The 22,491-nt window shown below is 41.4% G+C and overlaps 1 protein-coding gene across 1 annotated transcript in view; it reads right to left on the reverse strand.

The window, feature by feature from the left end:
- Positions 1–22,491, reverse strand: part of LOC129709866 (serine incorporator 1-like) — a 33,523-nt gene that overhangs the window by 9,487 nt on the left and 1,545 nt on the right. The window contains exons 2-7 of the mRNA XM_055656497.1: positions 10,350–10,511; positions 6,071–6,258; positions 4,841–4,920; positions 2,893–3,030; positions 1,235–1,404; positions 134–224 (exon numbers count right to left, since the gene is read on the reverse strand). Coding sequence (XP_055512472.1) covers positions 134–224; positions 1,235–1,404; positions 2,893–3,030; positions 4,841–4,920; positions 6,071–6,258; positions 10,350–10,511 — 829 coding nt within the window. The remainder of the gene's footprint in view (positions 1–133; positions 225–1,234; positions 1,405–2,892; positions 3,031–4,840; positions 4,921–6,070; positions 6,259–10,349; positions 10,512–22,491) is intronic.

Below are 22,491 nucleotides of genomic sequence, written 5' to 3' on the forward strand. Positions count from 1 at the left end.
AGGGCCTGTTTCGTACTGTAGGACTCTAATGATTCTAAAATGTTTAAAACTGTAGAAATGCTGAAGCAGCTATATATTTAACAATAGTCTTGTTCATCCTACTACAGATATAATGCTGCCAAGTTAAACTTACCAGGTTCATTGGTCATGGCTGACCAAGTCACATACATTGTATACAAAGTAATGACAGAAGCTTGTAACAAGCCTGAATGTGGTTGAGATTCCTGAGGTAATAAAACAAAGAAATAAAACAATGAGTGAATAGAAAAGCTTAAATTCTGCATATAACTAATTCTATACTGAAAATATTAAGGAACACTTTGGAAAAGATAAAATGTGTATATTTCTATAAGATGTAAGTTTGTAAGTTTCTATAAGATCCACCCTCAATCTTCGCTAGAATTTAGAAGATTGAGGGGGGATCTTATAGAAACTTACAAAATTCTTAAGGGGTTGGACAGGCTAGATGCAGGAAGATTATTCCCGATGTTGGGAAAGTCCAGAAGGGGTCACAGTTTAAGGATAAGAGGGAATTCTTTTAGGACCAAGATGAGAAAATCATTTTTTATACAGAGAGTGGTGAATTTCTGCCACAGAAGGTAGTTGAAGCCAGTTCATTGGCTATATTTAAGAGGGAGTTAGATGTGGCCCTTGTGGCTAAAGGGATCAAGGGGTATGGAGAGAAGGCAGGTATGGGATACTGAGTTGGATGATCAGCCATGATTCGAAGGGCCGAATGGCCTACTCCTGCACCTATTTTCTATGTTTCTATGTTTCTATATCTGCATCTTCAATCAGGTCAATCATTGACTGCATTAATCTTAAAAGGAAACACAAAAAGAAGTTAAATCAAATATGAACATAATAACAGTGAAAAGCAAATGTTGGTTTCTACCAAAGGAAGACACAAAATGCTGGAGTAACACAGCAGGTCAGGCAGCATCTGATCCAGAGATACAGCCTGACCCAGAGTTACTCCAGCATTCTGTGGCTTTCTTTTATATCAAACATTTATCCACATTGCTTGCGCTGGATTCAGTTTGATAGGGCAGTTGTCAAATGTTGATTATGTTTCTATTATAATAAATCACCTTCTACTGATACGGTGGCTTTACTTAGGCAAAACATCCCAAGACCTTTCAGAGCAAGAAGCTCAAAAATCATGAAACAGTTGTTGAATTATTCATAAGTCATTCACATCATGGTTTCAAATTCATATATTCTGTTTTCCTACCTGAACCTTGGGTAGAACGGACACAATGGAGACAATGATGCAGAAGATGAGATTCAAACTTATGAAGGTTTTATTTATGGCACAGGCATCAGGCTTAGTGTAAAACACATAGAAAACCACCACTGCTGCCAGGGACACAATGTAGTTGAAAGCGGTGCAGAAAAATAAAGCTGCAACAAAGGAGGGAAGACAATGTGTAAGTGGAGTTAGTCATTCCAAAGGTATTGGCAACCCGTTTTTTTGGGGGGGGGGGGGGTTTAAAATGCAAATTATCCAAAACCAACCTCTCCCCTTAACGGTCCTTCCACACTGCTGAACTGAATGGAGTAGCTGAACTGACCTGCCACAGCTACAGAAGACAAATTTCTCAGGCTAAGTGCTGAATAAGTGCCAGGTTTCACATTGAATCGGCGTAGAGTGCAGTCAGGGTGAACGTTAGGGAAAATGGGCAGGATAGGTTTAGAGGGGCGTGGGCCAAAAGCAGGCAGGTGGGTCCAGGGTCGATGGGCCATGTTGGTCGGCGTGGGAAAGTTACGTCTCTAAAGTCTATGACTGTAAAACTGGCACAAGTTCATTCAGCATGCTGCACAATTGTGCAGAGTCATGAATGTTTGCACATTGGGCGGCAAAATCCAGCAGTTCCAAATATAACTGTGGGCTCTTCAATGCAACTTTCGAACCACTGCAATCATTACAAACTTGGGATCTCCGGAGAACATTGCAATCTTGATGGAAGTCATTAAAGAGGAAACACAGGGGCATTGAGTATAAGAGTCAGGAAATCCTGCTGCTGCTTTATAAGAATCTGGTTATGCACTTTTGGAGTATTGTGTGCAGTTCTGGTCACCACATTGCAGGAAGGATGTAGAGGTTTTGGATAGGGTGCAGAGGAACTTCACCAAGACCATCATTTACCAATGAAGCCTGGAATTGTGGGCATTAGTTGCAGGGAGCGGATAGACAGATTTGAATTGTTTTCTTCGGAATGCCGGAGGTTGCGGAGAGACCTGATAAAAGTCAATAAAATTTGCGAGGGGAATATTCAGAATTGACAGTCAGAACATTTTTCCACAGGATGGAAAAATCAAATACTTGAAGGCATAACTTCAGGGTGAGAGGGCCAAAGTTTAAAGGAAGTGTTTGGAGATTTTTTTTTTACATTGACGATGGCGAGTGCCTGGAATGGAGGCAGGGTGGTTAAGGCAGATATGATAGTGGCATTTATGAGATTTTTGGATAGGCACATGGAAATGGAGGGATATGGATTATATGCAGGGAGATAAGAGTTAGTCTTGGCATCATGTTCGGCACAGACACAGTAGATAGAGCCTGTTCTAGTGCTGTACTATTCCATGTACAACCAATGAATTAAAAATTAATCAAAAACTGCAGATTACATGGAATTAATTCTCTAAGCAACAAGATTACAGAATGATAGGAACTGCACCCACGGTTCCAGTGTAATAAGCTCTAAATCTCAGCTGCTCTGTCCTGGAAAGACATTTAGCTTTCGGCACAAGTGAGGATTAATGAAAAGGGATCTGACCTGCTTCCAGGTAGCTAACCACTGAGTAAATGAGGTTCGGCAGAAAATGTCACATCAAGCACGCTCATAATGATAATCGAAGGAATAAAATAGTTGATTTATCTTTACTTACCAGCATACCAGCATCTGCCATTTCCCTCTTCCATGTTCTCAACCCAGGACTGGGTCCAGGAGTGAGCAAAGTCGATGAGAAGAATCAGCTGGATGAGGATAAAGCAGAAAGCTCCAACCACACCAAAGTAGAACCAGACTGGGGGGGAAAACAATGACAAAACAACCGGTAAGCAAAGACAATATCATCAAAGCAACAGACAAAAGCAACATGCAGTGATATGGTGAAACGCATAATTGGGACGATTTTCAGCCATGCAGAGTCAGCTGATCATTGACGGTGATCATCTGATCTGCTGAATTTGTCTTCAGGGGTTTTGGCGTTAAAATATAAATCGATTTATATTCCTGCTCTTGATTTGGCAAATGCTTTTGAAAACTGAGGTCTTATGGATATTGGCGGCATTCCTGGTGGATGGCACGGTGGCGCAGCGGTAGAGTTGCTACCTTGCAGCGCCGGTGACCCAGGTTCGATCCTGACTACAGGCGCTGTCTGTACAGAGTTTGTACGTTCTCCCAGTGACCGAGCAGGTTTTCTCCAAAATCTTCAGTTTCTTCTCACACTCCAAAGACGTGCAGGTTTGTAGGTTAATTGGCTTGGTATATGCATAAATTGTATAACTTGGTATTAGTGTAAATTGCCCCTAGTGTGTGTAGGATGGTGTTAATGTGCAGGGATCGCTGGTCGGTGCAAAGGGCCTGTTTCCGCGCTGTATATCTAATCTAATCTGAACGGAGCAGAAGATAACAACAGCATTAGGTCAAAGAATCAGAGTTGTACAGTTCAGAAGCAGGGTCCTTGGCTCAACACGTCCAAGCTGATATTTTTATGCATTCACACTAATCCCCTTTGCCCACATTAGGTTCCTATTCTTTGATGCCTTACCTATTCAAGTATGTCTATATGTCTCTTTAATGTAACGACTGTATGTGATTCAACCACCAACACTGGCAGCAAGTTCTCGGTATCAACCACTGTAGTAAAAAAAAATCTTCAAATCCCCTTAAAAATTCCTCTTCTTACATTTATGCTCTCTTTTGATACTTCTACCATGAAAAAGATTCTGACTCTTCACCCCACCCACGTCTACTAATTTTAAATGTCTCTATATGACCGCCTCTCAGCTTTATTCTCTCCGGTGAAAAGAAACCCAGCTGATCTAATCTCTCCCTATTGACTAAAGACCTCCAATCCAGGCAACATCTGGTGAATCTTCTCTGCACTCTTTCCTATATTGTGGCTACCAGACCTGCACACAATACTCCAAGTGCAGTCAGACTGTTTCGTAAAGCTGCAACACAACATCCCAACTTTTACACTGACTGCCACAATGCATGAGGGCAAGCATGCCATGCGCCACCTCCATCACCCTATCTATCTAGCCATATTCAGGTCCATCTGCACATCAATATTCCCTAGCACCTTACCACTTACTGCGCATGTCCTACCCCTTTTTGATTTCCCAAAACACATCACCTCACACTTGCCAGGATTAAAGTCCACCCACCCATGATCTGCCCAACTCTCCATTTGACCTAAATCTTGAATATTCCTCAACAACTTCCCACCAACTTTCATATCATCCGCAAACTTACTAATCATTTAGTCCTTCAAGCCTGTTCCACCATAGATTGCATTGGGAGAGAGAAGAAAAAAAATAGGCTATTAGGCTCTAGGTTTTTTTTTAAACATATTTCATCCCTATTCTATCCGTGGATATGCAAGTATAAAGAGTCTGGCTATCATCAAGCTTTCATTTTGAGCTTTCACAACTCTTGAAGATTAAACATGTGATCCATCTAATGATGATTTTGGTTAAACCTCTCGTGAAGTAGATAAATGATTGCTTGCATATTTTATATTTATTTTTCATACAGCCACAAGATAGATTAGTACATGAAAAACTTATATAGAAAAGTTTATTCCAGAATAATGATTTTCACTATACCTGTAGTAAATGTTCCATCAGGAATGAAGAAGGCACCAACAGTGATTCCCACCAAGGCCAGGAATTTGAAGAACCAGAACCTAAAAGAGTAATTCGAGGCGTTATGTTCTCAAATGAAATATGCTTATTGCCACCAAGAGGATAATGCGCCAAATCAGTGTGCTTAAAATAGTAAGAGTACACACAAGTAAATAGTAGCAAGAGTAGGTCACCTGGTCTCTCAAGGCACTCAGTATGATGGACACAAACTGCTGGAGTAACTCAGCGGGATAAGCAGCTTCTCCGGATAGAAGGAATGGGTGACGTTTCGGTCTCAGTATGATCGTGGCTGATCCATGCTGTATTCCTAAACGCCACATCATTTCATACACATGTCCTACCCCTATTTGATTTCCCAAAACACATCACCTCACATTTGCCAGGATTAAATTATATCTGCCCAACTTTCCATCTGATCTAAATCTTGAATATTCTTCAACAACTAATCCACGCTGGCCTCAACTCCTCTCCTGCGGCAGTTCCAAATAAATATTGGAAATACTGAAGAAATGAAGTGTTGTCTATCTACACCATTAACATTTCTAATGATCTTGCCCACAACATCCACTGGGGCAGAGAATTCCAGAGATTCACTGCTCCCCGAGACAAGACATTTCTACGCACTACTGCTTTAAATCGTCTGATAGCCAGATCAGAAGTGGTGTGGCGGTTAGAGCTACTGCGTCTCCATGCCAGTGACCCAGGTTCAATCCTGACCAATGGCGCTGTCTGCGTAGAGTTTGCCCGTTCTCTTCTTTAGTTTATTTTAGTTTAGAGATACAGCTCGGAAACGATCCTTCGGCCCATCAAGTCTGCACTGCCCAGTAATCCCCACACATTAACACTATCCTACAGCAGGCAAATTGGCACACGATTTAAACTGTACTTAACATCATTGGCTGTAAAATGCTTCTGGACACATTGAAGTTGTGAAAGGTGCTATGTAATTTCAAGTCTTGCTTTCATCTTTGATCTTAACTGTAAGTAAATTCTAAATCAGCTAGTTCTCCATGTTCTGACAGCTGCCTTTGCCAAATTATTATGCTATTTCTGTTGCTGTACACTTGAAAGAATGATTTCTGTGAACTACATCTCTAATGTAAATCAGATCTGGAAAATTACTCAAATTCTCTCTCTCTGATTTCATCACTAAAGATGATAAACAAACAGATTCCATCTTAAATGACTCACCCATTCTGTAGAGCTCCTCTTGGCCCTTTACTGCTTTTCACTTGGATCATTAATACAGCAAACAGGAAGAAGAAAGCAGCCATGGCAAAACACATGCGGTAAACAGATTTATAACCCACGATGACATTACAGTTAACACGACCCTCGATGAAGGGAATACTCGAACTTCCTTCACAAAATCCAGGAAGCTGAAACAAGAGGTTTTAAAAATCAATATTATTAAGAGGAAGTTTTCTTTTCTTTTTTAATTATAGACAACAACTTACAATCTCCACTTAAAACAGCTTATTCTGTATCTTTGAGATATACATTTGCATGTTTTAAGGATAAATCCATAAACAAACAATGGTTTAATTCCTCTCGTTGTAACAAGATGCAACACTCAAGTTAAAAAAAACCTACACAGATGCCAGGAAGAGATACAGCTTGACATGTTTACAAAAGCCGGTTGTTTTTTAAATGGTTATAATTGGAGTTGAAATTAATTGAATGTGCAAATGTTGATTGTAATGTTCTGTATTATACCCAATTTATTATGGAATATATTAAATATCAAAATTAAAATCTGGAAACTAGATGGTGTATTCAAATTAATTTCTAGGCAAGTGTATCTGTTGTTTTAAATAAAGGCTTATATCCATTTGATTAAAAACTCAAGAATTTTTAAGCATGCTTTAACATTTTGGAGTTGGAGTGTAGAATTTCTGCTGCCATGACACGTGTGGTATTGGGTAGAATCTGGCAGAAATCAGAGTTTCAGGAAGGTCATGCATACTCACATCAAACCTCAAGAATGGTGTGGAAATAGAAGATATTTTAAAATTTTAAAAGACACAAACGCAGGGAGCTATTGAGCAGTTAGTTTGACGCAGAAAATAAACCAAAAACTTTATTCTTCTCTATTCTTGATAGCGGGAAAAAAACATCAATGAAAGTTACCAAATAAATATAGCCAAGGCAAATAAATGATTTCTTATGACAGTTAAAATCTCTATGGCATTCGAATGGTTTTTTTAAAATCGTGTTATTGAGGAAGTGACTGTGTTCAAGCGTAGATATTTTGTTTCTCTGTGACAACCTTGGAGATATGAAAACTTGTATAAAAATAAAAATCACGTTAATATTAGAAAATGAAACAAACAATAAAACACAGGCATCCATAAGCATGGATGCTCTTTGGGACAAAAGTTCTTGTTCCTCCATGACTCTATATAATGGGCAGGTGATGATTATATTAAAGCTGCTAATTTTATTAGTACTGTTGGGTGATGTACAAAAAAGACGAAAGCACACTGATTTTGCAAGGAATCCGGGTTTACATGTATATGAAAAAGAGAGGTAGCACGCAAGTTCAGCTCATAATTCAAAAGACATATGGAATGCTGGCCTTTAGTGCAAAGGAATGGGATGCTGATGTAGGAATGTACAGAATGCAGCTGAAACAAATGGGATTATTCCACAGAGTTTTGGCCACCAGATTTAAGGAACATTACTCTTGCACTAGAGGCAGTTTAAGGAAGGTTCATTTGACTGATGCCTGGGGTGAAGTTGTTGCATTAGGAGGAACACGTCAAGCCTGGACTCATTGGAGTTTAGAAGAATAAAAGGTAATCTTACACAGGGAGGTCTGACAAGATGGATGCTACGAGGAATGGCTTCCCTCTTGGGAGAATGGATCAAAGCCACTGGAATTTTCTACCCCAAGGAGATACGGGGGCATCAAATATATTCAGGCTCGAGAGGGAGAGAGAAGTATTTGGATGACAGAGGTATTGAGGGTTATGGGGAACAGGAAGGAAAGTGAAAGTGAAGCCAAGATCAAATCGGCTGTAAATTTATTGAATGACCAAGCAGCTATCAAGGAGCTATTTGCCATATTCCTGCTCTTTTTTCATACGTTCTAACATGGAGCTGTTGAAACAAGTAGATGAACAAGACTAGACGAGATATTGCTTAAATATCTCGTATTCCTCGTATGTCGCAAAACATACTTGGCTAATAAAGTATGATTACGATTAAAAATGTGTACTCTTTCAGAAAACTTAAAACCTGTTTGTAATGGATAGGTGCCATTTGGCATGAAGCCAAAAGGTTTGGGCATGACTTCAGTGCAATGGTTTAGCTGAACTGAGCTAAAGTGAAGCACTAATTAATGCTGCAAAACTTCTCTAGGAAATTTGATTACAGGACAATACATGCTTACCTCACTCGTCTAAAACTAAATAAACAAGACCATGTCATTTTGAGCATTTTGGGTTTTTTTTTTTAATTGATTGACTGTTGGAAATTTGCAGTATTGCAGTAAGTCCCAAAAGAACTGCAGAATACAGAGCTCTGATGCTTAGTGCTAAAGATCAATCAACAATTATCCAAAAACACGAGCAACAAAACATTTAGGGTTACAAAGATGTTGTAGCATTTTCTCCCATGTATGATCTCTTCCAACAAAATTATTGATACGCTGGAATTGGTGCATACTCCTGAAGGTCTCCACACTCGCTCTCAAGAGCTCATTATGTCATCATTTTTCGTACATCAAGCCAACAACACCAAGGATCATTTGTTACCACTGATTTTATTTTCCAGTCATTGGGTAGTACCACATAGAAACAGGCACTTCAGCCCATCAAATCCATGCTGCCCATCAAGAACACAATAACCCCATTTGGTTTTTCCCTCTTTCCCACAACTTCAGATAGACTCTACCACCATGGGTGATTTGCAATGGCTGGTTAACCAACCATCTAGTATAACTACGAGGCATTGGAAGTATCAGAGCACCCAGAACAAATCCAGGCAGTAATCCAGGGCGACACGATGGTGCAGCGGTCGAGTTTTTTCCTCACAGTGCTTACAGCACCAGATACTGGGTTCGATCCCGACTACGGGTGCTGTCTGTACGGAATTTGTACGTTCTCCCTGTGACCGCGTGTGTTTGTCGGTTAATTGACCTGGTATAAATGTAAAATTGTCCCTAGTGCGTGTAAGATAGTGTTAATGTATGGGCATCACTGGTCGGTGCGGACTTGGTGGGCCGAAGGACCTGTTTCCGAGCTGTATCTCTAAACTAAAATAAACTAAACAAGAGAACGTGCAAACTCTACACAGACAGCGCCATAGGTCAGGATTGAACCTGGGTCGCTGGCACGGAGACGCAGTAGCTCTAACCGCCACACCACTTCTGATCTGGTTATCAGACGATTTAAAAGCAGCCCGTCCAAACCATCCAAATGGTGATGGGCTGGTGGTGTAGCTTGAACAAACGGACGAATCTTCATATAACACTCCTCACATTTTTAAGATATTTAATTAAAGCTGCTGTTAGCTAATGTATGGAGATAAACACAGTGCCAAACCTACAGAGCAAGTTCTCACAAACAAATCATCAATATGGTTTGCTTACATTGGTTGGTGTGTGCTATCACATGAACTCCCTCATCATCTTTGGGATATCTTTTTTCTGCACCTGGCCTCAATCTAATATTTCATATCAATATCACTGGCACATGGGATTTGCTTAGTAGTACGATCCTCAAGTGTCAGCCTGGATCGTGCACTCAATTCCTGCAGTGCATCTTAATCTGTGGCAAACTCAATTTAAAAAGCATTATAACCAGCATTTATTTATTAGGGGAAATAAATTTGTCAGTGATTGAAGCTAGGCTGGCATTCGTCCACCAGCGAGAGACGATGGTGCGGCTTTGATGCTGTTTGGTTTGGGAGAGGGAAATGTTTCATCTGTGGTTGCATTTCCTGCTGTGGCTGAGTCTATCCTTGATGGGCAGAACTTCCCACAACTTGCATCGGTGCCATTGTTTCTGGCCGTTGGATTGGAGAGTGTGTTGCCATTGATCATTATGGCCTCCAGGTCTTTGAACCACAAGCTGTTGTGGTGCTTCATACTTGCCTGGAGGTCCTTTCTCCACCTCCTCTGATCCTCAGCAGCCACTTCCCAGTTGTCAGTGCTAACGTTGTTTGAGCCACTGTGCATTTTTAGCAGTGGCTCCTCCCAGGAGCTTGGATTGATGCTCAACTGTGACATTCAACATGTTTGAATGCTCAGTTACCATTTCATAAACTATTTTCCTAGATGGCATTAATCATTAAAGTTGACACCAGCTAGAAAATATGGGCTCAGGTACCTGGGCTCAAACAAAATGCAACGTTATCTTTGAGTGAGATAATTGTAGATTATTGTACAACAAAAGGTAATACAATATATGTCACAACCTCCTGAAGAGATGGTGAGATGTTTGTGTATGATTTTATATAAATGTACCTTTCTCAGTTCGGTCTCTATCCCAGGTACTATCATGATGACCGAGACAGCTGTTCCAAGCAGCAAGAAGAAGACATAGAGAAGGCGAGTCATCACAGAGTTCTTGGTCGAAGGACAGCAGCCAGAAAGTAGACATGGTGCACTCCCGCACAGGCAAGAAGCCTAAAACAGAAAATATTATCAACATTATAAATCAATATAACTTTCAATACTAGTTTTTAAGTTAATAATAACAGTGGTGCACCGGGTTCTACAATTTCCACCCACATGATAAAGACATGCAGGTTTGTAGCCCCAAGTGTGAAGGTATTGGATGAGAAAGTGGAAAGAATGTGTGTGTGAACAGGTCATCGATGGTCGGCATGGACTCGCTGGCATGAAGGGCTGCATTTATTTAATCAAACAAACAAGCAACAACTTGCATTAAGTTGTGCCTTGACTCAACAAAAATCACAGAAATAATGGCCCACTTTTTACAGATCCGCATGGAAGTCTTCTTCTTTCCTGTCCATTTTCCATGTTTCAAATGTTGACATCGCTGCATCGCCCGTCCTGAAAAGGACACAAGCTTCCGGCGACAATCAGTGGGAGCCACCACTTGTCGCGGGAGATGATGGTGGTGGCAGAATTAGCTCGGGATACTTCCAGTCTCCAGCCCCGCGACATGGACGCTTCTGCTATGGGGCAAGCGTGGAAGTGACATTACCCATTGTTGACGTTGAGGAAACCTCTCCATAAAGCTTAACCAGGACTTAGATTATGCCCCTTCATCCTCATTAATCATCATTCATAATCACACAACCGAAAGTCCATTAAATCACTGTGTCCCATTGTACAAATACTACTTTCTGCAGTTTCGACATCAGAAAATTACTGAACAATCAGATGCATATTTCTGTGAGACAGCAAACCAGGAAGTAAAAACAATTTAATTTTTTTTTAAACTTTCTATAGAAAAAGAAGTAAGGTTTTACCGAGAAGCAGATAATCTCATTGTCTGCCAAAACCAGCTGTTTTTAAATCCTGGATTATTAACTCCATTTAAATTCCACAGCGGTCAGCTGGGACTTAAACTCAAGCACCAAATTAATGCTTAGGGCCAGAAAGACTATACAGCAATAATTGAGGATTTAGCGCATCATTAAAATTTCAGCTACACCTCACTCTGCATGCCACAACATTTTCAGTACGTATCTTACGGCCTGAAGAAGGGTTTCGGCCCTATTTCCTTCACTCCAAAGATGCTGCCGCACCCGCTGAGTTTCTCCAGCACTTTTGTCTACTTACGGCAGAAATAGTTCATTAAAAGTCTGAAGTTTATATTATTATTCCGATGGTGCTGATACCTTCACCATCATTCCCATGCTGGGCTTATATTCACTGGAATTTAGAAGGTTGAGAGGGGATTTTAAAGAAACATATAAAATTCTTAAGGAATTGGACAGGCTAGATGTAGGAAAAATCTTCCTGATATTGGGGGAGTCCAGAACCAGAGTTCACAGTTTAAGAATACGGGGTAGGCCATTTAGGACTGAGATGAGGAAAAGCTTTTTGACCCAGAGTTGTAAATCTGCGGAATTCTCTGCCACAGAAGGCAGTGGAGGTCAATTCACTGGATGTTTTCAAGAGAGTTAGATACTCTAACGGAATCAAGGGATATGGGGAGAAAGCAGGTACGGGGATCTGATGACCAGCTATGATCATATTGAATGGCGGTGCTGGTTCAAAGGGCCGAATGGCCCACTCCTGCACTTATTTTTTATGTTTCTATGAAAACTGGGCCAGTTTCAAAAAACACTTGCCAAAAACAATGCCCCACAGACTTCAAAACTTATGTCTCCTACCAAACTAAAATGAAATTAAATGAATTTATCTTCACAATACTTAACAATGGTAGTTCATACTTCACCTTGAATCATGACCTTTTTCAGAGCATGAATAACCTGAAGGTGCTGGAATATTATGTCCTAGTGCCTAAGCTTAGACCTAACATGTCCAATGTTGGGATAATAGGATTCAAGGGAAGGAAGAAGAAAGATAAATAAGTTTAACAGTAACATACTTTGATGTAAAGTATGCTACAGATCATCTTGCTTTGATATTTATTTCTTTGTCTGAAGATAACATTTGATTTGGCTTAGATTTGATACAAGGATAATAGGCCTTTGGCTCAACTTGTCCATGTCAACCAAGACGCCCAGCTACATTAATCCTATTTGCCTTCATTTGGCCCATTTTCCACAAAATACCAATGATCAGGATTATCACCGCGTGAGTTAGACAACAGTATCCAGAGCATACATATGACAACCAATGGTGCAGTTCAATATTATGCTGCTCCTTCACAGACTAGGTATACGTTTCGTGCTGATAGATTCAATTTACAAATCAAATTCATGCAAAAGCATGAAGCGATAGTGTACTGTCACAACACAAAAGAGCAGCACAGTGGCTTAACTGGTAGAGCTGCTGTCTCACAGCACCAGAGACCGCTGTTCGATCCTGACCTTGGGTGGTGTCTTGTGTCGAGTTTGCATCTTCGCCCTGTGACCGCATGGGTTTACCTCAGCTGCTCCAGTTTCCTCCCACATCCCAACAACATGCGGGTTTGTAAATTGCCCCCTAGTGCGTAGGGAGAGGGTGCAAAAGTGGGATAACATAGAACCAGTGTGAACGGGTGATCAATAGTCAGAGCAGATTTGATGGGCTGAAGGACCCGTTTCTAAACTGTCTCTTTCAATCAACACATGTCAGAATGCCACATACGTTTGAGTGTGCATCAATTATTTGGTGAGAGGTTTTCTCATAATTACAAATTAATCTGGCTGGCAAATATAAATCTATTACAAGCATAGAATCTCATTTCTTCATATCGTAAACAGTGCTGGAAGGTTTTACATACTGTGTCTATGCTGTCCCTACTTTGGTAATGGCACTGGGTTGTTTTTTTTTAATGTGGGTTTTTCGAATGACTGGGCGAGACTGACAAAACTGGTTAAACAATCTAGGCTTATAGTGCGTCATTACTGAAAATTAAAACCAATGATTTACATGGAAAATTCAAGGACATAATTTATGAGCTATATCAGCTCACCATCAAATCCTTTGGGCATATTTCAGGCATAATTCACGCCAAGGCACATCGATCAAGTATTCCCTTTGATTTAAACACCAGTCTTGGTTTTAGTTTTTATTAGAGTCAAGAGTGTTTTATTGTCATATGTCCCGAAATGGAACAATTAAATTCTTATCTGCAGCACAACAGATATGTGTACATACTACTCTGTGAACTAGAGCAAAGTGAACAGAATAAACACCATAAAAAGAAACTAATTATATATACTGCAAAGAAAAAAGCAATGTCCCCCCCAAAGTCCAAGTAGTTCAGAGTTTATTTGGAGGTTGTAGAGTTTAATTGCCCGATGATTGAAGGGAAGATGTTGCTCCTGAATCTGGTGGTTACACTTTATAGGCTCCTGTACCTTCCTCCTGATGACAGGAGTGAAATGAAGGCATGGCCAGGGTGGTGTGGGCTTCTGACGATGCTGGCTGCCTTTTTGAGGCAGCAACTCTTGTAGATCCTTACGATGGCGGGAACGTCAGTATCTATAATGGACTGGGCAATGTTCACCACTTTTTGCTATCCTTTTCCTTCCTGGGCATTTGATTTGAGAAACCAGGCCGCAATGGAACCGGACATGATGCTCTCTACTGTACACCTGTAGAGAAGTTCAAGAGAAAAATCGTTGACATTCTGATCCCCTCAATCGTCTAAGGAATTGGAGGTGTTGATATGCTTTCTTTATGATTGCATCAATGTGCTGTGTCCAGGACAGACCATCAGAGTTATTCTCACCCAAGAATTGGAAGTTTTTGACTCCCTCCACCATTGATCCCATTGATGAAGACAGATTGGTGGATCCTCAAACTTCCTCTTCAAAAATCAGTTCCTACATCAGTAAAACATCAGGTTTTACTGATGTTGAGAGCAAGGTTGTTATTCTCGCACCATTTGGTCAGTCGGTCGATTCCCCCCACCCTATACTCTTGCCTCTTCGTCATCTGCAATTTGTCCAACAACGGTGGTATCAGCAAAATTGAAGATGGAGTTGGAACTGTATCTGGTTACACAGTTATCTGTGTATTATGTATATCTGTATATGTGCATCTATCATGGATTTATCCAGTTCTTTGCGGATCTTTCAATATATCATCCCCTGAAGGGATGGGGGCATCATAGAAACATAGAAACATAGAAATTAGGGGTGCAGGAGTAGGCCATTCGGCCCTTCGAGCCTGCACCGCCATTCAATATGATCATGGCTGATCATCCAACTCAGTATCCCGTACCTGCCTTCTCTCCATACCCCCTGATCCCCTTAGCCACAAGGGCCACATCTAACTCCCTCTTAAATATAGCCAATGAACTGGCCTCAACTACCCTCTGTGGCAGAGAGTTCCAGAGATTCACCACTCTCTGTGTGAAAAAAGTTCTTCTCATCTCGGTTTTAAAGGATTTCCCCTTTATCCTTAAGCTGTGACCCCTTGTCCTGGACTTCCCTAACATCGGGAACAATCTTCCTGCATCTAGCCTGTCCAACCCCTTAAGAATTTTGTAAGTTTCTATAAGATCCCCTCTCAATCATCTAAATTCTAGAGAGTATATACCAAGTCTATGACTGGTGTACCATGACACCCAGGTCTCGCTGCATCTCCCCCTTTCCCAATCGGCCACCATCATCATCATCATAAACAGTTACGCCAGTCCTAAGAAAATGCACACCTTCCAGCAAAGGCTAACAGGAAGAATGAAGAGTGGCTACCTTTCAAACAGAAGCTCCATATTGAAGATGAACCAACTTAGAACAAACCAAGGAATGATCGTGCAAGTTCTATTTTCCAAACTGTTTGCATCACAAAATATAAACTAAGATATTAATAAGCCAACTCATCCTTAAACATTGGAACGCATTTGTCTGCTTCCAAATATTTCAGATCATTTACTCCCTCTGCTTCTGGCTTATTTAATTTGAATGATTTTCCAAGCAATAAATCATCATTACTGTGAGCCATAACAATAGTTTATTCCAATTTTCTACAAATAAACGAGTGACAAAATGTGACAGTGTTACCTGTGGCTTCCCATCAATACTTCGAATATACATCCCTGATCTTGCTTTACAGCATTTTAATGATTCAATGATGCTTTATTGACAAATGTACCAACACAAAAGAGTGAAAGGCTTGGATAGAGTGGATGTGGAGAGGATGTTTCACTAGAGGGAGAGAGTCTAGGACTGGAGGTCATATCCTCAGAATTAAAGGGTTCCTTTAGGAAGGAGATGAGGAGGAATTTCTTTAGTCGGAGGGTGGTGAATCTGTGGAATTTATTGCCACAGAAGGCTGTGGAGACCAAGTCAATGGATATTTTTTACAGCAGAGATAGATAGATCTCTCACGAGGAAAGCTGCAGGCCCCGATGGCATCTCGGGGCGAGTACTCAAGTCCTGTGCTACGCAGCTAGCTCCAGTCCTCACTGCAATATGCAACCTCTCCCTGGACAAGTCCTGCCTGCTTCAAAAAATCCATCATTGTACTGGTACCAAAAAATGCCTCCCCAGCCTGTCTGAATTACTACCGTCCGGTGGCCCTTACCTCGGTAGTCATGAAATGCTTTGAGAGGCTGGTGAAGAAACACATCTGCGCCTTCCTCCCTCGGAACATGGACCCGTTGCAGTTCGCATACCGTCGGAACAGATCCACGGACGATGCGGTCTCCCAGGTCTTGCACATCGCTCTCTCCCATCTAGACAGGGGGGCTATGTGAGGATGCTGTTCATAGACTTCAGTTCAGCCTTCAACACGATAGTCCCCACCAGACTGGCCGGGAAGCTACTGGAATTGGGGCTCAACACCTCCCTGTGTGCCTGGGTCCTGGACTTTCTCACCGCCAGGCCCCAGGTGGTCAAGATGGAAGGGAATACATCGAAGTCCCTCACCCTGAGCACAGGATCGCCCCAGGGTTGCGTCCTCAGCCCCCTATTGTACTCCCTGTACACACATGACTGTGTGGCTAGGTTCAGCTCCAACTCAATAATTAAGTTTGCTGATGACACTGTGGTGGTGGGCCTGATCTCAGACAACGACGAGAAGGCCTACCGGGAGGAGGTGGCTGATCTAGCACTGCCATGATAACAGCCTCCTCTTGAACATCAAAAAAACGAAGGAGCTGATCATGAACTTTAGGAGGGCACATCATCCGAGGACGTACACTCCACTGAGGATAAATGGGGATCCTGTGGATAGGGTGAACTGTTTTAAATATCTGGGAGTCCACATCTCCGAGGATATGACATGGACATCACACGCCTCAGGACCCACGAGTAAGGCAAGGCAGCGCCTTTACCACCTCAGGCAATTGAGGAAATTCAGAGTGTCTCCGAGGATCCTCCAGTGCTTCTACGCAGCGGCTGTGGAAAGCATCTTGTCCGGGAATATTACCATCTGGTTTGGGAATTGCTCTGCCCAGGACAAGAAGGCTCTGCAGAGAGTAGTGCGTTCGGCCGAATGCACTATGGGAGCTTCACTCGCCCCCCTGCAGGAACTATACATCAGGAGGTGCAACTCCAGAGCCAACAAAATCATGAGAGACCCCTTCCACCCATGCAATGGACTGTTCCAGCTGCTACGGTCAGGCAAACACCTCCGTTGCCATGCTGTGAGAACGGAGAGGTTGAGAAGGAGTTTCTTCCCAGAGGCCATTCGGACTGTAAATGCCTTTCTCACCAGGGACGAACTATACTGAACGTTTTTCCTTCCAATATTTATTATGTAAAAGAATATGTGTGTTTATGATTGTGGTTATAGTTTGTTTGGTTTGTTTGTTTTTTGTCTTTTTACACAAAGTCCGCGAGCATTGCCACTTTTAATTTCACTGCACATCTCGTATGTGTATGTGACGAATAAACTTGACTTGACTTGATTCTTGATTAGTACGGGTGCCAGGGGTTATGGAGATAGGCAGGATATTGGGATTAGGAGGGAGAGGTAGATCAGCCATAATTGAATGGTGGAATAGACTTGATGGGCCAAGTGGCTTATTTCTGTCCTATCACTTGTGAACATATAATACAGTGAAATGCTTTGTTTTGTATACAATCCATTCAGAATCATACAGCAGACCTCACCGGGTTCACAGTGGTCCAGCGGTAAAGTTGCTGCCTTAGAGCAAATGCAGCACCGGATTCGATCTCGACTGCAGGCTGTACGGTGTTTGTGCAATCTCCCCATGACTTGCGTGTGTTTTCTCCGAGATTTTCAGTTACCTCCCACACTCCAAAGAAGTACAGGTTTGTAGGTTAATTGGCTTGGTAAATGTAAAAATTGTCCCGAGTGGATGTAGGATGGTGTTAATGTGCGGGGATCGCTGGTCGGCACAGACCCAGTGGGCCGAAGGGCCTGCTTCCGCACTGTATCTCTAAACTAAACCTCGGCAGTACATAAGAGTTGCCACGTTTTTGGTGCCAACAAATTTACAAAAGTTCACTGAACAGTCCACCAAAACTGCCAAATCTTGACCAAAATATTGCTGAAGATTCCAGCATCAGCAATCTCTAATGTCAGCCAAATCTTGCTTCAACCAGATGGAAAGTACTCAAATGCAACATGGCACATATGATAAGTACAGACAATCAACAGTATGTCAAGAACTTGTGAACAGTTTGCAAGAAAACAGCATAAATGGCACAGCAGTTTTTTAGAACCAGTCAGAATGAGCTTTTCAGCTTTATGATGTACATTTGCCTCAAGTTTTTTTTCCTCACAGTCTTGTGCAATCTTTCCCACTGTGATAAAAGTTTCATATTTGTTCATCTGGACACACAGACCCAAACTCAAAAACTAACAGCTCCATTTCAGACATCTTAACACAGTTTGTTTTCTTCCAGTATCTCTTATCCCCAGGGATTGAAAGATTTAAGTGTTTGAACGATGCTGTGTATATATTGGCAAATATAATTTAAACTGTACAGATTCCAAGTAAAATGCTGGCTTCCTTGTGATCTTAACACCAAAGAGCATTGTTCCATTCTACTTCATTTCTTCTCGCAGAAGAACAATGTCATCGCATTCTTGGTTCTGCATTCTCCAAAGCAAATTTACACTTCATACCCAAAAAGGTAATTCTCCATCATAAAGACAGAAAGCTGGAAGAACTCAGTGGGTCAAGCAGCATCTGTGAAGGCAAAATGTGCATGGCTACCTCTCGGGCCACGATCCTACATCAGGACTGGGAGGGAAGAAGAAAGTTTGCCAGTGTGTGGCAGAATGACAGAGTTGGGATAGACACTGGAAAATGAAATACTAAAGCAGATGGGGAGGAGATGAGGGACAGATGGAGGCATGTGAGGAGAAACTAAGTGGACAGATGGATGTGTGTGGGAAAACACCACAGATGAGGATTATCTGAAATTAGAAAATTCAATGTTCATACCACTGGGCAAAAACAACCCAAGTGGAATACGAGGTGGTGTTCTTCCAATGTGCATTTGGCCTCTACTTCGCAATAGAGATGGTCGAGGATAAACAGGTAAGTGTGAGAGAGGGCTTCAGAGTTCAAAATGACATGCAACTGGAAGCCTGAGACTGCTGTGGTGGACAGAGCACGTGCTCCATTGAATGTTTGCCTAGTCCATGCTAGGTTTCACCATTATAGAGGAACACAGTAAGCGGCATTCCATGTTAGAGGTGTTCATCAATTTCTGCCTCAATTGACAGAACTGTTTAAGTGCTTGGATGACAGCTGATGACGAGGCGGGTGTCTATGATAAATAACTCTGACTCTAAGCACTTGAGGACGACTTCGACTCAGTTCTTCCAGCTTGGTCATGCTATTAACTGCAGTTGGAAGTCAGGGGTCATTTATTTCCAACAGCTTAGTCTACCAATTATTACATTTATTTGTTCTCACTATGATCAATAATGAACATTGATTACAGATCATTTAACCCTTGTTCAGAAAGAAAAGTAAATTTCCAAGCTTGGCATCTTTCAGTTAACATTTTGAATAATAAAAGTTTGTAATGAAATATTATGTACCCAAGACCCGAATTTCTTCAGAGGAATGCAGTGATGAGCTGGCCTAGCAAGCTGACTGTTTTATGGGATAATAAACTGTAACATTGCTGTAGACTTTTACCAATGGAAAAACATTTAAAACAATTCAGATAGAAGTGGGAAAATTGCAAACATTCAAATGTTTTGATAACTTTATCATACACATGAACTGGATTATTATGTCAGTTTATCGCTCCAAGATATTAATGTCACACAGATGTTGCACAAATTGAACATAAAAAACAAACTGCTGAAGGAACTCAGCGGGTCAGGCAGCATCTATGGAAGGAAATAGACAGGCAATATTGCGGGTTGTGATCCATTGTGATTCTCAGTTTAGTTTACTGTCACGTGTGAAAAGCTTTTGCTGCGTGCTATCCAGACAGCAGAAAGACAATACATGATTACTATCCAGCCACTTACAGAGCATAGATACGTGATAAGGGAATAACGTTTAGTGTGAGGTAAAGTCAGCAAAGTCTGATCGAGGAAAGTCCAAGGGTCACCAAAGAGGTAGATAATAGTTCAGCAACTGGAAAACCAGGTGGGCCAAGTTTTTTGATTACGTTGACTGCTTTTCTGAGGTAGCGTGTAGTGTAGATGGAGTCAATGGTGGGGAGACTGGTCGGAGAGATGGACTGGGCTACATCTAGAACTCTGCAATTTCTTGCGGACTGGGCTACATCTACAATTTTCTGAAAGGTTGAGGTATTTAGAGTTAAGGGAAAATGGTGCAGAAGAGGAATTGAGACCAGCATCATCGATCGACCAGCATGCGATCATGTTGAACTCAGCCTCTATTTTCTTACATGTTGTGCTTGGGGGTGGATATAAAGATAAAGCAGCACAAATTATGCACTGCAATGCTTATCAAAGCCACACAGAGTTGAGCATCTGACTCACCATTACTTTCCCAAGTGGATAAAAGTCAAATTTTACTCATCAATCAGGTTGGATTTTCTCGTGAGCATTTATACTCAAGTTCATATTGCACACAAAATCCACACACGGAAATACCGACACAACCAGAAACATCCAAAAACAAATAAAACTAAGACCTTCTGAATACTTTCTGGTGAACAATATTTTTGGACCAGCTCAAGTAACTAAACAACAAAACAAAAATACCTCCCACACATTACCTCACACAGACAAGCTTAGTAGAAATTCCTTTTAATATTAGCAAGACCTTTCATGTGATAGTGCTTGGCAGATTGATGACGAAGGTCACAACATCAGGGGACAAGGAGCTAAAGACAGACAGGGTGGCTGGATAACAGGAGAAAACACAGCTGAAGGTGGTTGCACAAGACTGACAAATAGTGGGAAGTGATGTAACATAGGGAACTGTGTTGGAACCACTGCTGTTCTCTATGTACTTAAATACCATTTGGATTTTGGACTTAGAAAAACAACTGCAAAATCTGTGAAAGACCTCGCAGTGGGGGATACACCGAACAGCAAGAGTCAAGAGTCAAGTCAAGAATGTTTAATTGGCACATGTACTGACACCGGAAATTCTTACTTGCTGAAGCGTAACAGGTTTGCAAACGCAATACACACAGATAATATATAATACATAAAATAATTCAATAAAAGATATACTCGTGCAAAAAAAACAAAACAACGTCCTCAGTGTAACCAAAGGCAGCAGGAGTTTAACAAGTTATTGTTATGTTATTGCATAGGGCTTACTATATAGTATCTTTGGGTATATAGTCTACCCAAATATTGGGTATTTTTTAAAGCAAAGATTGATAGGTTCTTGAAAGTAAGGGCTTTAAAATGTTACGGGGAAAAGGCAGGAGAATGGTTGAAAAATAGATCAGCTGTGATAGAATAGATTCGATGGGCCAAATGGCCTAATACCGCTCCTTTTTTCTCATGTTGCAAGATGCAGAAGAACAGTAATACATTTGCAGAAGGGCAAATTATTGGCAAACAGTTTAAAAATAGACATAAAACAGTAGAAGGAAAATGTAAACAAGTCAGGAAGAGGAGCATCTGATGGTTCGTGTACACATCTCTGACAGGAGCAATCACCTTAATAAGTTATTTTTTTCAGAGAAACTGATAATTTGGGTTCATTTCGAGCAAAATTTCCCATAGTAAGTCTCAAAAACTAGAGGGCATAGGTTTAGGGTTAAGGAGGGAGGGAGGAGGATCCGAGGGCTATTTTTTTCACAGAAAGAGAAATTGGTTCATTATTGATAGGAGCAGAATTAGGCCATTCGGCCCATCAAGTATACTCCACCATTTAATCATGGCTGATCTATCTTTCCCTCTTAACCCCATTCTCCTACCAATTGGTAAGAGGAATAAGCCGCAAGAGGAGGTGGTGGAGGCAGGAACAGCAATATGATTCAAAAGGTGTCTTGGTAGGTACTTGAATGAGCAGGTCATAGTGGGATATGGAATTATCGCTGGAAAGTCATGAGCACCAGCTAAATGCAGTGGGCTTCGTAGCCTGTTTCTATGCCGTACAACTCTATGACCATATACAATCACCATATACACTCATGTGGACTACACCATTAGTTAAATTAGTGACAGGGCAAAGAGAAACATTTTCCAAAATACAACAGGGGATAAATATACTCGACAGTAACTCAGCTACAGATATCAAAGTGAGGAAATCAGATTGCTGCAACTACAGTCATCCCAGAGTTGTACATCTGTGGAATTCTCTGCCTCAGAAGGCAGTGGAGGCCAATTCTCTGGATGCTTTCAAGAGAGAGCTCTTAAAGATAGCAGAACCAGTGGTTATGGTGAGAAGGCAGGATCATGTGGATGATCAGCCATGATCACAGCGAATGGCGATGCTGGCTCGGTGGGCCGAATGGCCTACTCCTGCACCCATTGTCTATTGCATAAAAACAAGAGGCACTTACTCAACCAACATTCTCAACTAGAAACAGTAGGGAGTGCTCTGTGAAAAGGTCAGAGCCCAGAGGCAAAACAGACATAAAACCACCTCTATGATGCAAACCATTTAACATCATCGTCATGATGTGGATAATAAGAAAAT

Source organism: Leucoraja erinacea, chromosome 26 (assembly GCF_028641065.1).
Source record: "Leucoraja erinacea ecotype New England chromosome 26, Leri_hhj_1, whole genome shotgun sequence".
Classification (NCBI taxonomy): Eukaryota; Metazoa; Chordata; class Chondrichthyes; order Rajiformes; family Rajidae; genus Leucoraja; species Leucoraja erinaceus.